Below are 24182 nucleotides of genomic sequence, written 5' to 3' on the forward strand. Positions count from 1 at the left end.
ACGGATTACTGTAAGTTGTTGACTTTTTCCTCGAGCAGATAATGGAATTTTCTGCAATTTTAGCTCAAGGAACTGCCCCAAGCAAGCGTGCATTTCATTCCTGTTCTGTTGTAGAAGGTTCACTGTATATTTTCGGCGGAATCACAGATGACAGAACGGTTTTAAGTGACATGTACCGATACGATGTCTCCTCAAATTCTTGGAGTGCGATGGAAAGTCCTGTCCCTAGAGGTTCGCAAAGCAAACCTGTAGTTTCGTCAGTATTTCCTAAAGGAAGACTTTGCACAGCACCCAGTGTCAGTCATCATACGGCGACGGTAATACGGGGTCGTTTTATCCTGATCATAGGTGGCTGGAATGGACGAAAGAGATGCGCCGATGTGTTTTGTTTCGACACTGTTGAACAATTTTGGCGCCACATTCCGGAATCAGGGGAGGTTCCCGTTGGCTTAAGCTCACATACAGCAACGTTAGTTTCTTCTAAAGATATTTTAATTATCGGGCGAGAAGGGGGTGTTCACACTCAGAGGCGCTTTGCTGGTGCTTTTTATTTCAACTTTGAAACTGGAAAATACACTGAGGCCCCATATCATGCTAGTTCTCGATCAGGTCACACGTCAAATTTAATTCCCATCAGAGCTAGCAAGGAGAATCACTTGTTTGTCTTCGGAGGCCGAAAGAGTGGGGGTTACGAATTAATTGGTTCCTGGAACAAAATTGAAGAAACTGAATCCTCGTTTCCCAAACAGAGACTAGCCGATTTGATTAAGAAGTCCACCGTTTGCGAAGAACCTTGTGGCAGACAGCATGCTAAGGCAGTTGAACTTGACAGTAAATATTTGTTTATTTTTGGTGGAGAGACATGGAGTGGGGTGCGAGAAAATGTAACAAATGATGCGTTCATTTTAGAGTCGGACAGAATGAGGTGGTATAAGTTACCACCCAGTGGAAATGTTCCTAAACTTGTTGGACATTCTATGGTTGGGACAGGTGATAAGATTTTTGCCTTTGGTGGTGGAGTTGGTAACAAGCACTGCAACACTCTTTGGGAAGTAAAGATTTAACTTCAGTTTATTTCATGTCGTTGCTTCAAAATTTAGGAAACAAATGTATTTTTCAGAGGTCACGTAATTGAATTTTTAAAGTCATGTTGGACTAGATGAGTTGAAGATGTCAAGAGAAAACAGCGAAAAAAATACGAAGTGTTGAACTTAAAGTCATAAGAAACAAAATAGGTAGCCATGCCACGTTTTTGTTGGAGAAAACTTGTCGGTTTGAACTGATCTGTTATTTATACGTTCCGTGCACACTGAATGAATCTGTCTTCCTTTCATGTAACTGACATTTCACATTTGCTCATTTACACGTTTACGATTGAAAGACCAACGCCCTTATTCGTAAGTCCTAACCCCCCTAACACAGAAGCTACGAAACGTTAGCTACTGATATTTTCATTCAGGACACACCGGTGAGTAAATTAGCACCCTTTATACCCGAATTCTGGAAATTTCAGAAAAAACAATTGCAATCATTTTTCATTTCTGTCCAGTAATACCTCTGAAAAAAAAAAAATACAGTCAGGGAGAGGGGAGCGTTCAGGGTCATGTGGTATACAGCCTCGACTTTCATGGATTTTGGAGGACACCATTTGCAAAAAACAAAAAATGCAACTCGTAAGCGGAAAGGGAATGCCTGGGTATGACTGGAAAAAACCTACAAGGGGAGGGGAGGAGCACGGCACTTCAGTTACATTACATGTTACTTTACAACATAGAATATTGAAGTCACGGACAGTCACAGATACATAAAAAGTTATTTTAATGAATTATTAAAACCAACATGAACGTGTGATTTGCATTTGCAACTGAATCATAGTTAGTCATTAACCTATGTCAAGTTGCATTTGCGGCATCAAATTATCTGATATACTTCTGGTTCACTAAGAAAGTGACATTACTTTTAAAGTACAAACGGCATAATTTAATTCTGTAGCCGATCATTCAGTTCTTTTCAGCTGATAATATGTGCATTATGAATGTATATAATTTATTAAACATACAGCAATAACTTATTTCAAACACTCAACTATTTCTTTTTGAGAGATACTCCTGCAGAGACTGAACCGATCCAACGTTCCCACTTCTAAGTAAATAGACTATTAACCTGTTCGCGGTATCAGCATACAACTTGTAAGACTGAACACGATGACTCTCTTAAGACACCTTAGTTGCGGTGGCATGTGTGTTATGAAAATAATTACTTTTCGCTACATTAATGTCACGAATTGATACTTCCTTCACTAAAGAAGGTTCGAGAACCCTAGCCCGCTAGGTTTTCTGGGATTGTTTCTGAACACTTAAGCTTGCATTTGAGATGGTCTTCCAAACAAAATGCAGCAGTTACTGAATTGCTGCAATAACGGTTTGACGAAAACTTTCAAACATGTTTTAACTGCATCGTTTACATCTTCCAAAGTTTCGATTCGTGATGTAAACCGTATCGCTATGTTCCTGCTCTGTTCCTGTTTCCCGCCAAAATGATCCCAGAATCGAGCCCGTTGTCATCCCCGCTGAAATCTTATGACGAACAGCAAACCCAGCTATGTGTCTTTCGATCGCGACCGCAATAGTAGGTCCTAAAGTACTATCTTTTCTTTTGAAATGCCAGAACGCTAGTCCTTGGTCTTAGAGCTGCAAATACAATGAGAAAACAACAGTTACCTTCATATGTTTTGTTGAAGTTAAGTCTTAGCAGTCCAGTCATTCTACATTCCAAGTTAAACCATTGTTATTTTACAACAGAATATCCCTACCAGGATCTGCGGGTTTTCCCGCTGACTTTGGATCATTGTAATGAGACACAACTCTCCTGTCATTTGTCAGCTGAATATCTTGTTCACCTCCTCTGTTGCTAAAATAAAATCACGAAGCAAAACTAATGACTTGATGCTTCTAAATATATTCAAATTTGTATGCTGCATTACACTGAAAACAACCCTTATGACATGAAGAGTGCAAGAGTCAAATGAAACGAAAACAACGTTTCGCGCATTTACCCTAGCCTCTTCAGAGCAAAGTTATTCTACCCTGTTAACACAGCTGCGAGTCTGTTTTTATCTTGCTATCAGTTCTATTTTGCTAACACTGGTCTCTTTGCACTTACCTGATAACATTCTTCCGTTCAGCAAGAGCAATTTGTTCATGGTCAGTGAACAGTATAGTGTGGTGAGGTGTGGGCATCTCAAGGTTAGGAAGAATTCCTCTGGTAACAGCTGGGACTTGAGGCAGAATGCCATGAAAAACCAGCAAGTCATCTACCAACAGCTGTCCAAACAGCGGACAATATACACCATTAAACACCATTGATATAATGTATAGAGTGTCTGCAATGTTTCCACCTTTTTTTACTCTCCACATTTAAAAAAAACATAGCGTAAATCTAGGAAAGGAAAATGGCTTGGTGATGCAGTCTGTGAGCGACAAAACTTGCTTCTATACCCCACAGATATTCTGGTTGGATTCCCCATGTCTTTGCTTAGAGATTCGCACACGATCAATTAAAATGATTTCTTTAGAGTACGATCAATATCGGTTTTAACCTTATTTTTGTCTTACCCCAAATTGTTGAACTCCTCTTATTGGCGTTTTGCTGTAATTCCACACTTTTACCATGGAAACTGTCACGGGCTCATCAAACACCACGTATATTAAATTAATCTGAAAACAAAGGCAATGTAGTACGTCATTATCGCCTCCTTCGTCATCGTTAACTATCTTAAATTCTCTAAAGAAAATATTTTGTACACACCCTGAAAGAAAGCGCAAGCTACAAGCCGTACTTTTGTAACTCGATAGCAACACAGAACTAGAACGAGCTGTTAACAAAAAGATGACATGAGCAAAGAGAATTTACATTTTCACAATCGAAATAAACAAGAGATTTTCCTTTCTCTTCCTCGTAGTATTTTCTGAAAGAAATAGAAAAACTCTCGATACGTTCTATCGAGTTTCAGATCAGAAAAATGATGATAATGAAAAATATATTGTCGTCTTTCCTATTGACCAGGTATAATTTTGCTCAAGTGAAACACTTACCATTCCGGGCAAGATGGGAGCCAACCACATGTGGCAGCCATCATTAGTGTCATTAACACCGTCAGTAAGTTTGTCTGGAGTTCTGATATCATCTGACACGCCTTCTAACACATTCACACTGTGGGGATAAGCCGTAATGTTGTTCTCTGTCAAACGTATTCTGTAGCCATTCTCATCGTAGAATTCTAAGCCATTCATTCCAATGTAATATGGATCGCCCCATGTGGAGAACAGCTGAAACTGAAACACGACTGAAAAACACGTTAAGGGGAAATGATTCGCAAAAGGTTGTTAACTTGTAACTTCTACCCATAAACTAGTTTATAATGGGAGCGATTTCACGTCTAAATAATGTTAGGAGCATGGATGAGTACCGCACAGAAAAATGTATGTTTATATATCCGTACATACAGCGTGAACGGATGACTGCCAGTGGAAAGTTACCTTCAAAGTTAAGGCATCAGTCTAAGTTCTGTAAAGGATACAGCCACATGGCATTAGGGTTGGTTCGTAGTCTGGCATAAGCTTCTTCAAGTTTATTCTACTCTCAGACCTGTTGAACAATGGAACGATAGCAAATCAGTCAACGAAAATCGTTCTAGACTGGCAGGAACTACCTGTTAGACTTGGTCTATCCTGTATGAGCTAATCCTAGATTTGGAAGATGACCAACCTGCGTTCTGCATCCCTGGCCATGCCAGTCTGTGACGGATACTGTCTTGACGGTTTAATAAAGTGCACATCCTGCCCGTAATCAAAATGAACATTACCTGGACCTAAAACAAAATTTATAACATCATAAACTTACTGCAGACAGATAAGAGGACGCCTAAGGAATTTACGAGGTGAACCCATATACTACAATAACATGGAAAAACTGAAGGAAAGCGCACGCACCCGGTTTGACCAGTTGTTACACTGTAATGTTGAGGAACAAGCCTAAGTACTACTAGGTCAGAAGCTAGCAGAAAAATGTCTGACACAAAGCTTGCCTCCTTACACTGGGAACTTCATGTAAATCAAGATAGGAATCAGTCACCTTTTCTTAGCAGGAATCCTTCAGGCGGTGATATAACCCTCTCATCTAGTTTGATGTGAACTTGTTTGACCTGGTTATAGAAATCATATCTATTGACTATATGATACAGCTGTGATCACACGATTATAAGTTCATGTAGTAAACTGCAGTTTAAACACGAGACAGGTCATTATCACTTAGTACCGCAGAAAACTTGATTTGCCTTATCTGCCACACGCGGCCATCACAAAATGTCTACTGAATTAGAATTCTTTATAGGCTCTGTAAAGAACCTCTCTCTAACAGTCTCCTCTTCCTGTTAATCTCCTACCCATACTTCTTATTATGGAAAGTCAGGACATTTTATGAAGAGAGCAACAATCAGTTTGAGGAAACTATGTTTGAGAATTACCCGTCTACAACGTTTATCGTTCATTCTTACCCTTTTGTGGAAGCATGTCCCTAAACAGAAATAAACATTGAACGATCGTCTCCATCTTTCTTTAGGTAGCGCCAATTTCTGTCTTGAAATAAGCCTGTAACTGTAGGCGCCGTCCACATGCACTACGCCGGAGAAATTTGCAAACGCAGCTTTATTTCTCCGGCTGGGCCTACCATCCACACTAATCTGTCACGAAAACGGAGCTTTTCAAAAACGCTCTTCAAACCGGAGGAGTTTGAAAAAGCTGGCTTTGAGTTTTACTGTGGAGGAAAACATTTTGAAAACAGAGCTTTTCGAAAACGATGACATTTCGATAATCATGTGATTCTCCTACCCAAGTTTTCCTTTTCAAATTCCTTCAGCATAGTGTGGACGGAAAACATTTGATTCGTTTTCAGAATGAAAACGTAAAAATGCTCTTTTAAAATTTCTCCGGCTTACTGTGGACGGGGCCCTAATATTAAGCCCCAAACCCCCTGGGATTATATTTCACTTACCCCTCTGAAAGAATCATCTGTGGACTTGTTATAGTTCCAAACTCTAATCCCCACCAGGGGGGTGGTGCGTCCCAAGTCTATTGTAAGTAGATGATCCTGTCCTTCAGTGAATGGTATCAGCCACATGTGTTCATCACTCATTGTAACGTTTGTTCCATTGATAACTCTGTTGAAAAAAGAAAAATAGAATAAACAAAAAACACTGAAGTAACTGGAGAGAATTTGTGTATTTGTAAACGGTGTGAGATAAAACGGTTTTGCAATTATATAATTTGTTAGTAGCAATCAGAAATGCTTTGGGTGTTACATTTATATCATCTAAAGCACCTTTGTGTGATAAACAAATAGCCTTTTATCCCTTTACACCACTTTGCAGGAAGGTATATCCCCCACTAAAATACACAGCAAACCAACATCGCTCAGCACAGACAGTTGATTCTCTTGTACTCAGCAATACACAGTGTTTAATCAACTACTTACTTATCAAGTGTTCTATCGTCATCTTCGTACTCTGGAAGGTCATTGAGATCTTTTGGACATGCCTTTTTAAAATCAAGGATAATATAAAATTACAAACACTGATTACAGGAAACGAACTCAATACTTAATAAAGAACAGTCGACGGCCTAGTTTCCTTAGTTTTTTGGCAAAAAGTTTCTAGATTCATCACATGTCTTAATTGATGAACAGTTAACCAGTCCAGGTCATGTGACTTAATGATGACGTCAGGTATGGCGTGACGCAGGCGAATACTGTACAGGTATTGATTCTACGTCAGTCTGTTATACTCAATAACATCAAGTCCGCAGTGTTCTATTATCCGGGCCCTCCAACCACGTCGAATTGGAATTTCGAAATGTTGGATTTTCGGGAGGGAGGAAAACCGGGGAACCCAGAAAAAAACCTCAGAGCAAGGACCAGAACCAACAACAAACTCAAACCACAAATAGCACCAGGCCAAAATCAAGCTCAGTACACGTTGGTGGGAGGCGAGCGCTCTCACCACTGCGCCAACCCTGCTCCTGTTGTACAACAATCTGACATACACAAACCTCTGGTCTTACCTTTAACATGTTATACGACAGAGGAATGGCTTCCTGATTTGCTCCTAGCAGTTCAAGCCCTGTAAGTCCCATGTAATACGGATCTCCCCAGGTTGACACAAAATTCAACTGAAGAACTAAAGAATATAATAACAAAACAAACAAAATTCATCCCATTTGACAAAAGTACATGCGTTTGGGACATCTTGGCTTTATAACGTAAATTTATTCCTACTCAAAAGAGGTAATATCTGTTATTAATTTTCCAGCCCCGGATAAAGAAAGCGAGCAAACAGGAAAGTAACCAAGCAATATTCAATTTAAATAATGGTAAAGAAGCGTTGAAATAAATTGCCTTCATTCATTTTTTAAGGAACAGAATTTTTTTTTTTATCTTTCCTCTACACTGTCACTTATAACTGTAATTAATTATCCACTACAATGCTTACTGGTTTACTCTCTAACAGCACCTACCCTTGCCTTCAACATAGTGTGTGGAACTTGGTGTAGTATCTTCTGTAAGTTCTAAAAAGCACAGTCAACAAAATTGCATAATTAACTTAGATAAATAAATCTTTTGCATAATTAACAGAGTTAATTACATAGATCAAACAAAAAGGACAAAAAAATCACCAACCTTCAGACACTTGACTATGTTCTGGAATTGGTTTTGATTTCCTCGCGTGCTGTTTGGCAGATGTAAAAGGCCGATCTCCACTTCCCTTTTCAAGTGCAAGAAAGACATGTTTAAATCTGCAAAAACTGGCATTAATTCTAATAACACGCCCCAAGGTTGTTTTTACTGAGAGTCTTGTTATTATTAGGGGTTTGGAAGGGGGACTATCAGATGGGCTTATTATCATTGGTTGATAAATGGTCACTTATCATGAAAAATACTCCTAACATAATGACAAAAAATACAAAACAAGTACTACGGTAAAAAGCTTTAGACCAGTTTCGATATATTAAAATTCAGCCTAAAACAATAGACCTCAGTACAAGGCTCTGGGGAATAACTACAGAGTTTGTGGGGTTTATTGACCAGAGCCTCGTACTGAGGTTGAATTTTAATGTATCGAAACTGGTCTGTTGAAAAGCCTACTCGCCTATACCTTAAGGACGGGGAAGGGGCCCCACTTATGAACAGTTTTTGGTAAGTTATTTCCAGGGAAATACCTCGTCAAAAAAATGCCAAAAAAAAAAATAATAAATAACGGTAGCATTTACCTTTTTAGAGGCATAGTATTAAAATACTGAAGATGTGAGGTGACTTATTGTGTTCTACTCACTCCTTCCTCTCCCAGATCAGCTGTGGATGGACGTTCAAAGTAACAACTCCGTAACAGTTCATCTTCATCCTCCTCGTCTCCATCATACGTCTGATCATACTGAGCCATGGCTTCCAAAATCTCTTCATCCATCGTGAACAAAATGGTCTTTAAAAAATACATTAGAAAAAAACTCCATGAAATTTTACAAATGAGTTTGAAAACATGTTTTACTGTTGATAAATATTTTCAATTCCTGTTATATGTTGTGAAAAATCGAAAACGCAACAAAACTAAAAAAAATTGCGATTCAATAAAGAGGTTCTTGTCACGGCAGGAAGAACCGGAACATGGAACCGTGAACAATACAAAAAATTTCTTATTTTTCACTGACAAGAAAATAATTTTCACTGTTCACAGTACAGTAAGACCGATCAATTACTGAGAAACCAATAAGAAATCGTAGTCCAGGCGACCAGTGAAAAAAGCGGGAAAAGTCGCTTGAGTCAAAGTCTTTTCTTTGATTGGTCGCATGTTAGCGACAACTTTGCTGTGATTGGCTGAAGTTGTCTTCCTTGGACAAATGAAAAAGCTTCGCAAACGCAAACACAGAAAAACGTCGAAAAAGAAACACACTGAATAAACTAATTGATTTACTTACATCACCAAAGGGATCATCTGCTCCAAGGATACCACTTGCCCTGCAAGATTTCGAAAAAAAGAGCCAAGTTACAAAAACTGTTTTCCTCATTTTCTTTTTTAAACAGGAGAACCCTGACCTGTGATCAGGGTTTTTTTTCACAGCCCTTCCCCCATTCGCCGAAAAAACCCCGCCCAATCCCAGGTTAGGAAAACCCTTGCACATCAACAGTGCAAGTGAACGGTGACCACCTGACTGAATATAACATGATAAGAGAAATATGACAGTCAGTAATAGTGTAAAGTAACTCCCAGAGAAAGCTGTCTTAAGTTCCCGTTTGTGAGATGTTTTAAAATCGGGTTTGACATAGCATCAGGTCGCTGCTGTGTGCAGAAAACTATTTATTGTAATTTTGAGTTATCCACATCATGATACAAAACAAAGACAACTGCAAAGTGACATGAAAACAAAGATCTTCCAAAACCACGGATGGACAGACAATACCGTGCAATTTCTCCTTGAAATATCAGGTTATCATCCAGTGTGATATCAACCAGTCGCACTCCTCTGAAGGAATGGATCCTTGATTTGTTGTAATTCTGAGGAAAACAGAAATGAATTCATTGACACCCAGCAGAGTATTCATGGTAGACTTATAACCAAGGACAGAAGAACATTGCTATTTCGAACTCGGTTGTCTCGAACTTCCAGCTATCTCGAACGCAAATCATTGTCCCTGGATACACTTTTTCAGTCACTTACTATCAGCCCTCTCGAACCCCCGACCTCTCGAACTAGTTTTCGTTAACCTTAAGAGTTCTACATAGCGGGTTTCGACTGTAGGTTATGACATTTGGTTACTTAAACATACATGTACTGTACAAAAAATAATAGTGTCCACACTTATAAGTCAAGTTGTCTCAAATACTTTCATGATCCCACAAAAATACGTGACCAAAACTTTCTGATCGTTTAGAAACTAACTAATGGCGACCCTTTATTTTGTGTCTGTATAGCGCTAGAAAAGCATAGCTTAAGTTACGTGCTAGTCCTTATGATAACAAGTCCCTTCCTGTGATATTAAGACGTTTAAGTTACTGCAAATGTAAAGGAAAGGAATGTTGAAAAATCGTTAGCTTATTCATAAGTAAAACTAAGTACACCAATATTTGTGCATGTGATTTCAGGGCCAATAGATCAAAATAATACTGTCAATAGCTTACCCATATTCTTATCATGGCGATTCTTAAACTGTCCACAAATTTGATAGTGATAGTGTGTTTGCTTCCTGGAGTAAACGGAGCTAACCACAGGTGCATATCATCCCTGATTAACAAACCAAACAAACAAAGAATCAACAAAAAGGAAGAGAAAACTTGTATATTCGCTGTTTCTTCGGTTATCTTCAAAATGGTGCAATCGTAGCGCAAAGTACATTGTTGTTTTAAAAGCCGATACAAAGTTAAATAATTTCTGAAAATGTCATTCCTGAAACAGTCAAATTCTGTTACGTTTAGATATCTGGCAAGAAAATAGAAAATTTAATGACGTCTTTTCAGTTAATATACACCTGGACTGTGAATCAATTTTCCAAAATGAATGGAAATCTGAAAGCAGCAAGACCTTGTCGGCTTGAAAGCTCGGTTTCTAGAGAATTTGTACCAGAAACTCCACCTTGGATTTGTGGAAGAGTACCGTTCATTCCGCTGAAAATGTCTTAATCTGGTAAACTAAGGTGATCCAAGCAAAATTTACGAAAATTTTACAACTAGCAATAATCCTTTGCTTTCTGACGGGAACATTCATATATCCAGTAACATTTGCATTTGGCTTTTTCCAGTACTATTTGCCGAGTTTTATACCTGGTGCGATAAACTCCATCGATGAGGTTTGTCACTACTCTGGGATCATTGCCATATTCTGGAAGGATGTTGATGTCTGGAGGATCTGCAGTGATCTAGGAGAAATAAAGATAATCCTTACTCGTCACAATATGAGAGAACTGTGAAGTAGACAGAGAGGGAGAATGAAGATCATTTGGTCAGCCATGTTTCTTGATGAGCCACGAAATTCTTACGACCCATATCAAAAGAAATGTAAAGAGATTATAGGGAGAATTCCTTTCTTGAACTTGAGGCTAGAGAAAATTAATTTGGTAGACGCATTACCTTGTCTACTATATACTAACCTCTGCAATTTCTGCAGGCTTTCCACAGTCAGTGAACACTTCGATTCCATTAAGCCCAACATAATGCCTGTCTCCCCAGGTATTCCTGATGTTTATAACTAACTGCTGTCCTTTGGGAAGTATTGGGATTTCCAATTCAATCAAAGTGCTGAGAAAATAAGACGAATGCCACGTTCACGCAAAGTATGAGATGAAAAAAGTTCACATTAAGCGTCTCAGCTTGACAAAAGCATTTTGTGTTCTAGTTTCCCTAACATGTTGTAAACACCCAAAAATTTCTTACTTTCGTGACAATGACAATGCAACACTGAATACAGTGGAAGCTCTCGTAAGCGGCACCCTCGAACGCGAGAAAGGTGTCTGTAACTGTAGCTGGCCGCTTACGAGAATAGTCCTCATAAGCGGCCACTAGAGTTGTAAGGTGTATATGGCCGCTTACAGGAGCTTGCCCAGCTAACAATAAACACTGGAAATGCAAAAAGTACCACAGTTTCAAGTGATTTTTGTACGATAACTGCAGAAATTCTCGTGCACTCATTGGCTAATTTTCATCGTCAATAAGTGGACAGACACGTGAATTTATAATTTATGCGATGCGTCAAAGAGCGAGAGCAGACAATTTGACAATTTGTTATCGTAAAAAAACAGCTACTTTGGCAATGTTGTGACGAAATTCATGATGAATAACAGGACAGACGCATGAAAGACTGACGTCAATTTGTTAAGTTTTTGATAATGGCGATAACTGTATACAGATTCTAACTGCAGTTTTAATTTCGATACTATGCGATATACATGGGATTTCCTTTGGGGTGTCCACTTACGGGAGCTTAAAAACAAAGGAAAAATCTAGATCGTAAGCCCTCCAAGTGTTCGCGGCTGCTGACGGGAATGTCCGCTCACGGAAATGAATAAATACAGAGTTTGTATTGGAGTTTAAACGGGATATTGTGAAGGCTGTCTTACGTAGAGCTGTCCGATTACGAGAGTCTCAGCCAAGACAGCTTCCACTGTATGACGTTTGAAATTAAGTCAACAAGAATATGAATAAAACAACTTCGTCTACAAACCACCCTATAATACACTGTAAAGCTAATCTAGATTTGCAAAGTGATCCTCAGAATCGGTGTTCACTTCAGTATACTCTTCTACTCTGGACAGCCTAAGCCCTTTCCAATCTGCATCGCAGCTTAGAAATCAGAACTCTTTTTTCAAGGTGCCATTTAATGCCATTTTGGATCGTTTTAAAGATTCGGAAAATATTCAAACTTTTGGACGGCATTTCACAGTTAAATATTGATGTACCTTTCGTCCATCTCCCTTGTCTGTTCTCCTATTGGCTCTAAGGTTTCGTCTTTTTTGGAAAGTAACTCATCGAGAGCATCGCCTGAAAGGAAAATAATGCTGAGTGAGCAGAACGATTCAGTTTAGTTGTCAAATAAAAGAAGACATTTCTATGCTACGGCGGAAGGCAGGTGGAACACTTAAATGAATGTCAGCTTACGGGATTATATCAAAAAACATAAGTGGAGAGTGGTCATACTGTCCTGACACACGCCTTTCTTGAGTTACAAAATGTAGATGTGACTAACAGCATTCATTTACCCATGAAACATGGAAGACTACGAAGCGTTCTTGCATCGAGATCGGATAAGAATGTGGTTTTGCGTCACTTAGAACGCCCTTTTCTTGCATAGGCAGAAACAAGTTAGGGCAACTTTTCAGCACAACTTGTGTATGCAAGATGTCTGAAGTTACAATGACCAGAAACAGCACGCAATTAAATTACCCTATTCACTGTGTAAGCCCCCCTCCCTCCCCCCCTCACACCCCAGCCTAGCATTTTGTCAGGTTTGACTACACCCTTACACACACGGCTGTTGGAGGGTACTACCAATGACAGCAATATGCTTTGTTACGAAACACAACCTACTGAACCAGAGTCTAAGGAAATGCAGAAACTACTTACTACTGGTCCACCGTGCCTGGAGTACTGACTCACCATGATTTTCTAGATCAATGTCCTTTGTAATCCGACCTCTATGCGACTTCTCAAATAATGACAACAAACTCCAGGATTCTTCCAAACTCAAATTCTGCTGCCTGTGAGAGAAAAATGCGAAAAGTCCAAAGTATCAGTCAAGCAGTTAACGAGTACATGTATCATCAGCGCATGGTCAAATCAGCTGAAAGTATTCAAGAGTTCACATCATCTGTCTGAAGAACGATCAAAATCTCCCTGAGAAAAGCTCTCTGTAAAATTTAAACACGATTTTCTTCATGGAGAATGCATGATTGAAATGCATTTATGTCGATGAGAGCACATGGCCTCTGATGGTCTAGTAAGTACGATAGTTTGAATTCTATTCAACTTAACTTTAACCTGATCCCTAATCCATGCGATTTTTAAATAATGTTATTCGTGTTCTACCTTCTCCACGTTGTTCGAGCTGTCTTGGCATCATGAGGTGTCTTTGATTCTTCTGTGACTGGTTCATTGACATCCTTATCTTCGTCTTTTCTTCTCCCTGAACCACTGTGACCTTTTCCTTCCTGGGTAGAAGTAACCATAGCATTTCTAACTTGCAGGGGTTTTATTAAGCGCTGGGCCCGGGCAAATTCACCTCATGTAGGGAAAATCTTCCCTTACTCGTTTGAACATCTTGACAAAATTTATCCTAGTTACGAAGTTGAGTTCAAATCGTATTGCCAGCCTATGGAATTCAATTCTCCTCTTGCTTGAACCTTAAAGAAACCCCTGTTATAAATAAACAACAATAATCACCTTGCAAGTGCTTACCTTGGTTTCTGGAACATGAAATTACTAGGATAATTTCTTATTCCCCCTGGATGGGATGCTAGTACATCACAGGATACATACCCCCCCCCCCCCCATCACTCCCCCTTCCCCCAGTACTTAGGTTAACCTCAAAGTACATTCACAACCAATTATACTCATGGGTGAAGAGAGACCGTGCTTCCATAGTAGTGCCTCGCAAAGAATACAACACAATGACCCCGGGCAGAGCTTAATTTCAGACAACTTGATGCAGATAACAAGAGTGCAACCAACAAGTCCCCGCACCTCCTGCATAATTATAAACTTCATGTAAGGCTTAGCCTACTACAAGTCATCTTTGCCCGAGTTAATAAGTCTGAAAAGTTTGCAACATGATAAGGGCACAAACCAAATCTGTAAGAAATAAAGAAGTACAGTAAACAGTCTGATAATACTCACTGACTGACTAGCTGTACCATCCAGACATGTGGGTAGAGATTCATTACTGTATATAAGGAATGAGAACATTTGATATATCGCCTACTAAGGTATAATGTGGTACGTTACTATTAATTATTGAAAGTGGTTTATTGACTTGAAAAAGTTATATACTGAAACCATACGTGGGAGCTTATTTTAACCCTACGAGAAATGCAGTTTCTGTCATGGATATAAATTTTTCTCAAGTTTAATTAAGCATTTAGTTAGAAGCTGAATATAAAGGTAAGAAATATTACACAGTTTCTCGAGCTCCTCTCCAGCAGCGATAATCTACAAGAATGGCAGCAAAGCAGACTACATTTCCAATCAGTTGCATGTTTACTATACCTTCTAAATGATCCATTATGCTATTTGCATTGAGATGATTAGCCATTTGATTATTCACCCTGGTGAAAAGTCTTACAAACAACACACCTGGTATGACTATGGGGGTTCTGTTATGATTTGTTAACCGTTATGACTTCTCAAACGGATGGAAAGTCTGCTCCCTTTTAATTATTTTTCAACTTACTTGCTGACCAGTTCACCAAGACATGGATCAGGTTTATTGTTAGCAGCAGGAATACTGGACCTCCGTCCACTTGATGGTCTTGATCGAGGCTTGTCATCCCTAAACAGCTCCTCTGATGACTGCTGTACATCTGTCAGACTGTTACTTCTTCCTTGATTAACAACTATGAAAAAAAGATCTTTGCACATTTCAAATTCTAATCATTGTAGTTTTAAATAAACATTTAAGAATTAAAATTAGCGAGGTCGCGATATCATCTCGGAATCATTTTCAAGCGAAGAAATAATCTTTATTTTTAAATCTTTTTGAGTGCCTTTGAAATGATTTTTTAACCCAGCTTATTGCATCCAAACAGTAAAAATAATCATGACTTCAAGAGAAGAACAAGGAATATTTGCTTTCTAAACTCATCCAAGGTGCGCTAATCATTGACGCACTTTTGATTGACTTCAAAAGTGGGTTCAATATTCTGTGTGAGACTGGGGCAAATCGAAAATTGATGACGTAGAACACCATCTGTGTACGTAGGACCCTTACAACACCTTGCACACAATAATTATAATCCACCTCTTTTCTCCACTTTCTTGCCCGCCATGAAGCCGTACTATTTACAGCCAGTAAACCTATTTCACAAGGTCACAAGGTTATCTGAATACGATCGTTTTTATTGCGCACCAAATGGACAATCGTTTTTAACACTTAATCGTATTAACATCATACGTGGTGAAACCTTGCATGCATTGGAAACAAATGCAACTTAAAAATGGATATTGTTGATGTCTATCCAAGTCTAAACTCACTGCTCACAAACATGTAACATGCTATCGGTTTGATCCACTGGTTACAATTCACGCTAACCACATCACTTTACACAAGGGTTAATTCTGGAAACACAACTCCAGATGGAACTTCATTGTCCATCAAAACCGTTAGAGTTTCCTTTTGCTTTCCACTTCATCAACTCACCTGACTCATCCTCAAGCCAAATGGGTCTGGACTTGGACCTTGAAGATGAACGTGATGATGAACTCTGACTGAATAGACAAGCAAACATGTTAATTAATTCTTTTCAGTCTTTTGATGTGACAGGATATTTAATGTGATTTAGGCTGGCAGATTGCATTAGTTCTTAGTTCACATTCTCACCTGTAAGGACTGTAAGTCAAGAGCTTTTATGTCTGCGTGGGTAACAACCCACACAACACAAAGGATCAAACTCAAAATACATCAACCACAACAAGACCAAAAGCACTATGTTTGCAAAGAATGAACTACCAAAGTGAACATGAAATTTGTAGAAAGGTGAAAATATGTGCACTAGGTCAGGAGAATGGGGGAAAGAACACATCTGAGTCCCTGAAAGGACGGGAACCCAATGGCCTCCGTTTGCCAAGGACTGTGCTCTAACCGCACTTCCTGGGTGAAGTGGTGACATATGATAGACTAGGATGAATTTACAGGTACCTTAATAAAGATGACACAATTATTTAACTCAATGTAAGATTTCGTAGAGACAATAACCTGGAGATTTCTCTTTAGACTGAAGATACCTACAGTACATTCTATATATGATAAATCTTACCCAGGTTTGTCTTTCTTCTTACTTGACTCTAGCCAAGGAGGTTTGCTAGGTAACACCGAGCCAGCAGCTGAATTCCCTCTGAAAAAAAGGAATAATCTTGTGACATATTGATAACAGAAAAAGAATTGTAAAGCAGGTACTATGTAATATTACAGCTGTTAGAATGTCACACGCCACACAACCAATTAACCAGTACCCTAGAGGCAGACTAAATTTCTAGGAAGAAAATAATAGATGTAAAAACCAAAATCACTTTTCACGACTACTTTAAAGGAGCTCAGTCACGGTATTTTGAGTTATTTTGGCCACATACAAAATTACCTTTAAATGGTAGGAAACCTGAAAATAACAGTTTAATAAGATAGAAAAACACCAAAGAGATAATGATAAACCATAAAGGAACAAGGATGGCTAAGGATGGAGAAGATTAACACGGATTACAAACGACGAATTTGAAAAATTGAGGCTAAACATGCACAAATCGAGACTGAGCCCCTTTAATAAAATGGTTAGAAATGCCATCTTACCTGACAGAATCATTACCCAACTCTGAACTCTCTAGAGTTTGTGAAGATGAAAGGTTAGGTGTAGAATTTGACCTAAGGACACAAGAAACACAACAAATATTCGCATTTATTCTAATCTTTAAGCGGAGATTTGTTATTAAGAACAAATAAACACCAAAAAGACTTTGTAAATCTACCTCTCTGTTAAGTCCCTCCTAAAGAGTCTCGAAAAGAAACAGAACCCCTACCCGCCAAGGCTTAGAAGTGCTTTCAGTTGGCAATTGAAAAAAAGGACTAAGGGTACTGTTATTAAACAACTCCCCTAAGAGGATATCTCCCACAAGTAGACAAATGGGGACACGATCCTTATGCAGAAATGTTCCTGTAGACAATTCAAACCAATTAAGACAGCACTTCATTTGAGTGGACACTCCTGCCACAAGCAAGACAACATCCTTGAGTAGGAATGCCCCTTAACCAGATTTCTCTCCACACCTGTTATGGCTGAAATTTCTTTGATCGTGACGTAAGGTAACATATTAATTTTTACAGTTGTTCCTGTTAAGAAACAAATTGCTCATCAACTTTGTTGGTGAAATGATAAAGCCAATCTTTAACGACATTCTTGTCTCCTAAGGTAATACTCATATCTGTAAATAGTGGACTGTCTAAAAAAAGAATACATATCAACCTGGTAGCCAAGGTTTGTTCTCCAACTCTAGAATTCGACGATGACGAGTCCATAGCCAACAGAGACTTCAGGGCTTTGTCTTTTAACCTCAATACCAAAAGAAAGGAAAGCTACATCAGCCTCTTATTATAACCTCTGATCTTGGGGAGGGGACCCTTTGGCCTTGCCCTAAACTTTGTACATAGATACATATATACTTTATTTGGTCTCACAGGTTAGAAAATCTGGCAGCCATTAGCTGATGTGGACCTGCATTACTGATTTACAATATTTACATCTAATAAATAAAATAAATAAATAAATAAAATAAATAAATAAAAAGACCAAATATGTACAATGTGTGAGTAATGAAAATAAAAATTAAAATTAAAAAAAATTTCAATAATAATAAAAGTGATCTGATCTGTACTGCTGCAGAGGCTTAGAATGGTTATTGCCATATAAGAGGGACCTAACCTGTCACTAATATTAAGGGCCACGACTTCTTACCTGTCCTGCATGGGGATCTGTTCTGCTGATTTATTTTCTTCTGCTGATGTGACTCGTCTTTGTGATCTTTGTGATTTGGGCTGGGATCTTGGTGAGCCTGGTGGTTTTAGAATCCTTTGATGTTCTTTTGAAGAAACATCATCTTTAGCAGCTCTGGAAAATATATTAAAGCCAATATTAAAAAAAAAAAATGAGATTTATAACATTGCAGGGTACAACATAACCTGATTCACAGGGGGAGAGTGAGAGTGAGCAGACCCAGACTCCTCCCAAGAGTATATAACCTATCAGGAATTCTAAGATTGATTTAAAGATTCCAACAAAGTGTGTGGCAAGCCGCATAGTATGTTATACTGCACTCTGACTGGCTATTTGATGTACCCACATCCACATAAAATGGAGTAACTGTTGGAGCTGCCATTGTGTTGTGTGTAGCCATACAATCATGTTCACTAAAGGTAGGAAAACCAGCACCTTTGTGTCACTTATAGTTGTAGGTTATTAGACCCATCTGGTGCTGTATGTTTACCTTGCATTCCTTTCTGGAGGTTCTAAACTACTGTCTCTTTCCTCTGGTTTGTATCCTTGTTGATCTATCTCAGCTGATTGTTTTAACAACACTGTTGTGCTTCTGATAACAGGCTGATCCTGTATTTCTTGTCGATGCCCATCTGTTTGTGTTTCGTCGTCATCTCTGTTCTCCTGTTTCTTTCCATCGCTTGATCGCCTCAGTACTACAGTTTGGCTTCTAATGATTGGCTCTGGCTCCTAAACGAGTAATAATTATTTACAGGTAAGAATACAGATAGTTGTAAATGTCATGATTCTCTATACAGTCCTCGTCTTTAGCTGGGAAATGTATATCATTATTAGCTGTTGTATCTTGAACATAAAACTAGCATGTGAAAACTAAACCCAGCATAGATTCCAAATTCTGATCATAAATGTAAGATTGTAAGCTTTATGTGTTAAGACAAATCTATAAAGATTGAAGTCAAACCTGCACTAGCTCTTTCTTATCTTCTGCCTTCGGATTTGTATGTGTTAGGTTGATGACTTTGCAGTAATCAAACACTTGGTTACCACATCCCTACAAGAAAATAACATTCTCCCTCATCATTTGGTCCATCATTTAGCGTTTTTTTAAATACACTTTGTTAGGAATATATACTAACTTAATGATAGACAACTCTTCACCGCGCTATCATGTGTAATCTTTCCCCTCCCCCTGTTTCCAATGTTGCTAGCTAAGCAATAACATGTACAAAACTTAGATGAACACCATTGAATCAGGGAGAGGGGGTCTAATTGTTACTCTGTGACAAATTTGTTATTTTGCACAAAGTGTATCAACATTTATACAACTGGTTGTAGCAAAGCCATAATTATTATATCAAACTCAATACACGTAAGTCTGCATCATGATCCAATGATACATGGTCACACTCGTGGCCTGAACAAATTTTCCAGAAAAGTTGCTCTTCTATTAGATCAACCTTAGTTGCAATAAAACACTTCAGCCACAAAACTGAATAAAATCCTAGAAACAAGCATACCACTCTACAAAGAAGTCAATTTACGTACTTTTTTTGCTTGGGCTGGGGTTTTTAGAAAGGAAACAAACACAATTTCAAAGCAACATTACATGACTGTGCCCTGAACACTCTCATGTTTCTTTCATACTCTTCAAATTTCCTGTGTGCATCATAACACGATAGCAGTAAAGTAGCAATCAGTTATTAATGAGAGATAAGACTGACAGGTTATTGTATGTACCTTATCGATAACCCCTTCCCATACAAGCTCTCCTCCAACAAATATTCGAACATCTTTAGCACCAACATTTAATTCCTAGAAAAAAAACCAAGATCATAAAAACAATATCGTAAAATCCAAGTAAAATTGTCAAGAGATCCACACTGGTCCCAGTCCCATTTGGCAGGAATTACATGCTGTTGTACAAGTCATGTGCTAATGACCAGCCTACAGTGTACAGTGAATGCTGCAGCATCAATATAACCCTATGGTAATATTAGCTAAAAGAGTACTTTCTACAGATGCTGCCACCCTACCTACCTTGATGCCTCTGTTATAGTTCCAGACATTAATTTTAGACAGTCCATAGGATTCAGAGCTGCCTGCTTCAACACCAGGGAGGTGGAACACCAATTCAACTGGATGCTTGCTTTGGAAGCCACATGACCACATGTAACGACCCTTGGTTGTCTATTAGTACAGTCAAACAATACATACAGGTCAAGCTGACATTAATTTACAACAATGCAAAATATAGGAATCTTATTCAGTTAATCTAACTGTGACAGATAATGAACTTTACCATGCAATCAGAAATGCCATACCTTTGTTTTGCCATTGGCCAAATTACCCAGAACACCTTCCTCTCCAACATGGCCTGAGATGCTCACATGGTGCTCATCATAGGGAATGAGGCTGCCTTCCAAATCAAAGAACTGAATCTATAGAGAAGAAGTGTTTAATACATGGATGCTTGTTAAAACCAAGAATAACATTGAGCAACACTCTCCTTTTCCTGTTGCCATGCAAATTTTGTTGTTGATCTGGTAGAAGGAAAAATTTTCCGCATTGCTATGAAGCTATAGAAACATGTTTGAAATGTTGGGAGAATGAGAATGGTGTGAGTCATGAGTCACAGGAATATCACATGTATGCAGTACATGTATATCAGGATAAAGCTACACAGCCCCTTGGGGCACATAATACATGCAGGGGATTGTTTATGATTACAAGAATTACATATTTTGACACATACCTCAGTTAAACCTAAATACTTTGGGTTGCCCCAGTTTGTAAGGATCTCGAAGTAGACATCTGTTCCTTCTTCACTTTCTTGATTATTTTCTGCAGTATCTAATGAATCTATTACACTGAAATCCTGAAGAACAAAAAATAGTACATGTAGTTGCCTGTAAAACTGCATGACCAATAATATTGCATAGAAGAATCCTTCACTGCGACCAATCTATTCTTTTCACACAGTCAGAATTTATTCTTATCAGAAGTCTTTGTATGTTTTATTTTTCAAAATGAAAAAAATAGTAAATTAGAGAAAAAAACACCTTTTCCTCATGTACAATGTTGTGGGTTCTGCTTAAACGACTATTATTGTACACTTCAACATTCTTCTGATTGATGTTTTTTTTAAATACCTTTCTTAATTATTGTATAAATTTGTAGTTCAAAGACAACTTTTTAAATATTTAATTTGCTTATATTTTATTAGCTACTAGCCCATTTAAGGGACTTAAAATAATTTTGTTGAATTCTGTACATAAAAAGATAACGCAAAATAAAGAAAACCAACAGTGCCCATACAGATCACGGTTTAAATTTGTTTGCAGAAAAGATGAGCAGCAAATTAAAAAGAAAAAGCTTTTTGAGTTGGGGAAGGAGGTAATTGGGGGAAGCATCAATTCCATTACCTTAGATTGACCTTCTGCTGCAGTAGACCTTGCCACAGGTGTATATGGTACTGTGGCTTTCATTGGTGAAAGTCGTGGGGAAGATGCTGGACTTGACACCTTGAAAGGAGCCTTGCATTCTAATTTAGTCAGAAGTTCTATCAAATGATGCTGTTGCCTGTAAATGAGAAATGATTAAATGTTATAATATTGGATACACAACACAAACTAATGAAGATTTCCTGCAAATAACACTTTTACTTGAATTGCTTACGCATCATTACACTTAAATGTGGTCTTGTATGTGAAATTTTGGCATCAAAGATATGCTAAAACAGACGTACTTTACACTCACCTAGCATCCATCTTTCTGACTTTTTCTGTCACAAGAGCTATTGTTTCATCAGTCTTCAGAGGACAGGAAGATAATGATGATGGTCTTTTTACTTCAGATGGTGGAGGGCTGGCAAGATGCTGAGAGAAAAATTGAACAAGCCATGGATAACCAAGCAACAAGGTATGAGAAAATCACAGACAGAACTGTAATAGAAACTGCTGGAGGAAATTTTCAGTGAAGGTGAATTTGGAGTTAGTCTCATTTTTCTCCATAATCCCTAACCAGTTCCCCCTTACTGTAGGAAAAAGTTACTCCAATAAGAGGCATTTCCCCTTATGGCAAAGCTTTGAACAGTCGACCTTTTCAATATTCCAGTAATAATGACACAAGAACAATAACAAATATAATTTCATATATCCAGGTGTTATTCTGTTAGTATGTATGTATATATATATATATATATATATATATATATATATATATATATATATATATATATATATATATATATATATATATATATATATATATATATATATATATATATATATATATATATATATATATGTTGTAATGTTTTGCTAATTACACTGGAGTATGTTCTTTATGTATTTTAGGCATGCTTGCAGGTATGATAAATCCCTAGGGCTGGGACTAGTAGGCTATTTTAAAAGATTTTGTAAGTTATACAAGAGTCACTCAAAGGAATCTCTTTCAACTTTGCTTTAATTTTTTGTTTATTTGCCGCTGCATTTTCTTTATGATGTAACCCTCGCTGTATCCTGCCCACCCCTGCCCCCTGTATCATGCCCACCCCCGATGCCGTGTTTGTGTTTATCAAGATAAGTTACAAAATATTTTATAATCATTTCAGAGTGATTAAGGTATAACCTTATTTGAACTGCATTATTTTGACAGAAAACAAAGCAAATATGATCAGTTTGTATGAACAGAACAAAAAAAGGAAAAATTTCTCCAGGGGTACAATGTACTACTAAAATATACTGGTAGCATCTCTTGTACAGCAGTTTGGCAATAAGCCAACAGTTTATGAATTCCTTGTTCAACATTTTCTCTTGCTTCAAAAAATACTTTTATTAGTATCAGACTAACTGTAAAATATTTTTACCTAAGATGAAAAGAATAAATGAACTTGAAAGTATCATATAATTATATATTATTTTATTTGATAATACTTAAATTAGTTTAATTAATAAATGATCTGACAAACAAAGGACAAGTAATTATATAATCATATTACCTTTGATCTTTCAGGAGCAGTCTGTGAACCAGAGGCTTTTCCTATTAATATAGAACAAAAATGAAACATGCTACATACATGGAAGAGAATTAATAGAGATGCCAGTACGTGTATATTTCAATTGGGATCTTGTTCTTTGTCTAAATAATCCCCTCACGAGGAAATCAAGTATGCTGCTAACTAAATGTTACTACAAACTGAAACCTAAAAAAGGCAGTTGATCTTGCTTTATCCATAAAGGTAAAGTCTGTGCCCCAGGGTCAGGGTAGTCCATACTGCTGAAACTATATATACAGATTCGCTACTGTAGATATTACTAAATGTGAAAATATTATTTAACTCTCACCTATTGTCTGATTCTCTTCTGCCATCGCTTTAAAAATCTCTTGTGCATCGTCATCCACCTTATCCATGGATTTGGTCCTTCTTTTTGCAGACAAAGGTCGACTTTTCTTCTCAGGAGCTATAAGAGGAATAGCAGCTTCATGTACATGGAAAAATGCTATATTTTCAGGGTAAACGTATTTGGCCTTTTTCCTCTACTCTAGACTGCAGAGTAGTCTATTCTCTTCATAAGCACGCAACAAATGAAAAACTTGGGAGGCACACAAAGGCTTGAATGAAAAAGTGACCATGATCATAGCCTCTGCGTGCCTTCCAAGCTTTTTGTTTCTTGCACGCTTGCGAAGGAAATGACTGTTATGCACAGGATACCTCTACTCTAGCTTCTAAATCCAGAAAAATTAGCACTTAACTATGTCAAAACTTTCAAATCAGAATAGCATTTTCATTGAAGATACCCAAACCACTTTTTCTTTTACAAGTGACAACTTTTAACAATTTGTCCGAACCCAATCAATTTGTATTTGACCTCCTATGGATTTAGTGAACCTAA

General features: G+C 37.9%; 2 protein-coding genes across 2 annotated transcripts in view; one reads left to right on the top strand and one right to left on the bottom strand.

Moving 5' to 3' along the window:
* Window positions 1-28: 28 nt before the first annotated feature.
* Window positions 29-1698, top strand: LOC145490376 (kelch domain-containing protein 9-like). Its single transcript, XM_081469499.1, has one exon. It carries the CDS (start codon window positions 42-44, stop codon window positions 1062-1064), a length of 1023 nt encoding a protein of 340 aa, XP_081325625.1. The 5' UTR covers window positions 29-41; the 3' UTR covers window positions 1065-1698.
* A 142-nt stretch (window positions 1699-1840) lies between these two features.
* The window catches only part of LOC145490374 (katanin-interacting protein-like), a 35818-nt gene continuing 13476 nt past the window's right edge, over window positions 1841-24182 (bottom strand). The window contains exons 15-53 of the mRNA XM_081469496.1: window positions 23634-23750; window positions 23288-23328; window positions 22045-22163; window positions 21711-21867; window positions 21041-21163; window positions 20610-20726; window positions 20326-20475; window positions 20026-20100; window positions 19250-19339; window positions 18779-19017; window positions 18250-18402; window positions 17761-17847; window positions 17091-17162; window positions 16564-16641; window positions 15948-16015; window positions 14982-15144; window positions 14429-14474; window positions 13622-13743; window positions 13193-13293; window positions 12496-12577; window positions 11191-11338; window positions 10865-10959; window positions 10226-10328; window positions 9507-9601; window positions 9024-9063; window positions 8384-8530; window positions 7732-7816; window positions 7569-7619; window positions 7116-7231; window positions 6532-6593; window positions 6052-6217; window positions 5134-5203; window positions 4768-4870; window positions 4580-4647; window positions 4095-4345; window positions 3615-3716; window positions 3163-3323; window positions 2813-2910; window positions 1841-2690 (exon numbers count right to left, since the gene is read on the bottom strand). Coding sequence (XP_081325622.1) covers window positions 2644-2690; window positions 2813-2910; window positions 3163-3323; window positions 3615-3716; window positions 4095-4345; window positions 4580-4647; window positions 4768-4870; window positions 5134-5203; window positions 6052-6217; window positions 6532-6593; window positions 7116-7231; window positions 7569-7619; window positions 7732-7816; window positions 8384-8530; window positions 9024-9063; window positions 9507-9601; window positions 10226-10328; window positions 10865-10959; window positions 11191-11338; window positions 12496-12577; window positions 13193-13293; window positions 13622-13743; window positions 14429-14474; window positions 14982-15144; window positions 15948-16015; window positions 16564-16641; window positions 17091-17162; window positions 17761-17847; window positions 18250-18402; window positions 18779-19017; window positions 19250-19339; window positions 20026-20100; window positions 20326-20475; window positions 20610-20726; window positions 21041-21163; window positions 21711-21867; window positions 22045-22163; window positions 23288-23328; window positions 23634-23750 — 4208 coding nt within the window. The 3' untranslated portion in view covers window positions 1841-2643. The remainder of the gene's footprint in view (window positions 2691-2812; window positions 2911-3162; window positions 3324-3614; window positions 3717-4094; window positions 4346-4579; window positions 4648-4767; window positions 4871-5133; window positions 5204-6051; window positions 6218-6531; window positions 6594-7115; window positions 7232-7568; window positions 7620-7731; window positions 7817-8383; window positions 8531-9023; window positions 9064-9506; window positions 9602-10225; window positions 10329-10864; window positions 10960-11190; window positions 11339-12495; window positions 12578-13192; window positions 13294-13621; window positions 13744-14428; window positions 14475-14981; window positions 15145-15947; window positions 16016-16563; window positions 16642-17090; window positions 17163-17760; window positions 17848-18249; window positions 18403-18778; window positions 19018-19249; window positions 19340-20025; window positions 20101-20325; window positions 20476-20609; window positions 20727-21040; window positions 21164-21710; window positions 21868-22044; window positions 22164-23287; window positions 23329-23633; window positions 23751-24182) is intronic.

This window comes from Orbicella franksi, chromosome 6, assembly GCF_964199315.1.
Source record: "Orbicella franksi chromosome 6, jaOrbFran1.1, whole genome shotgun sequence".
NCBI lineage: Eukaryota > Metazoa > Cnidaria > Anthozoa > Scleractinia > Merulinidae > Orbicella > Orbicella franksi.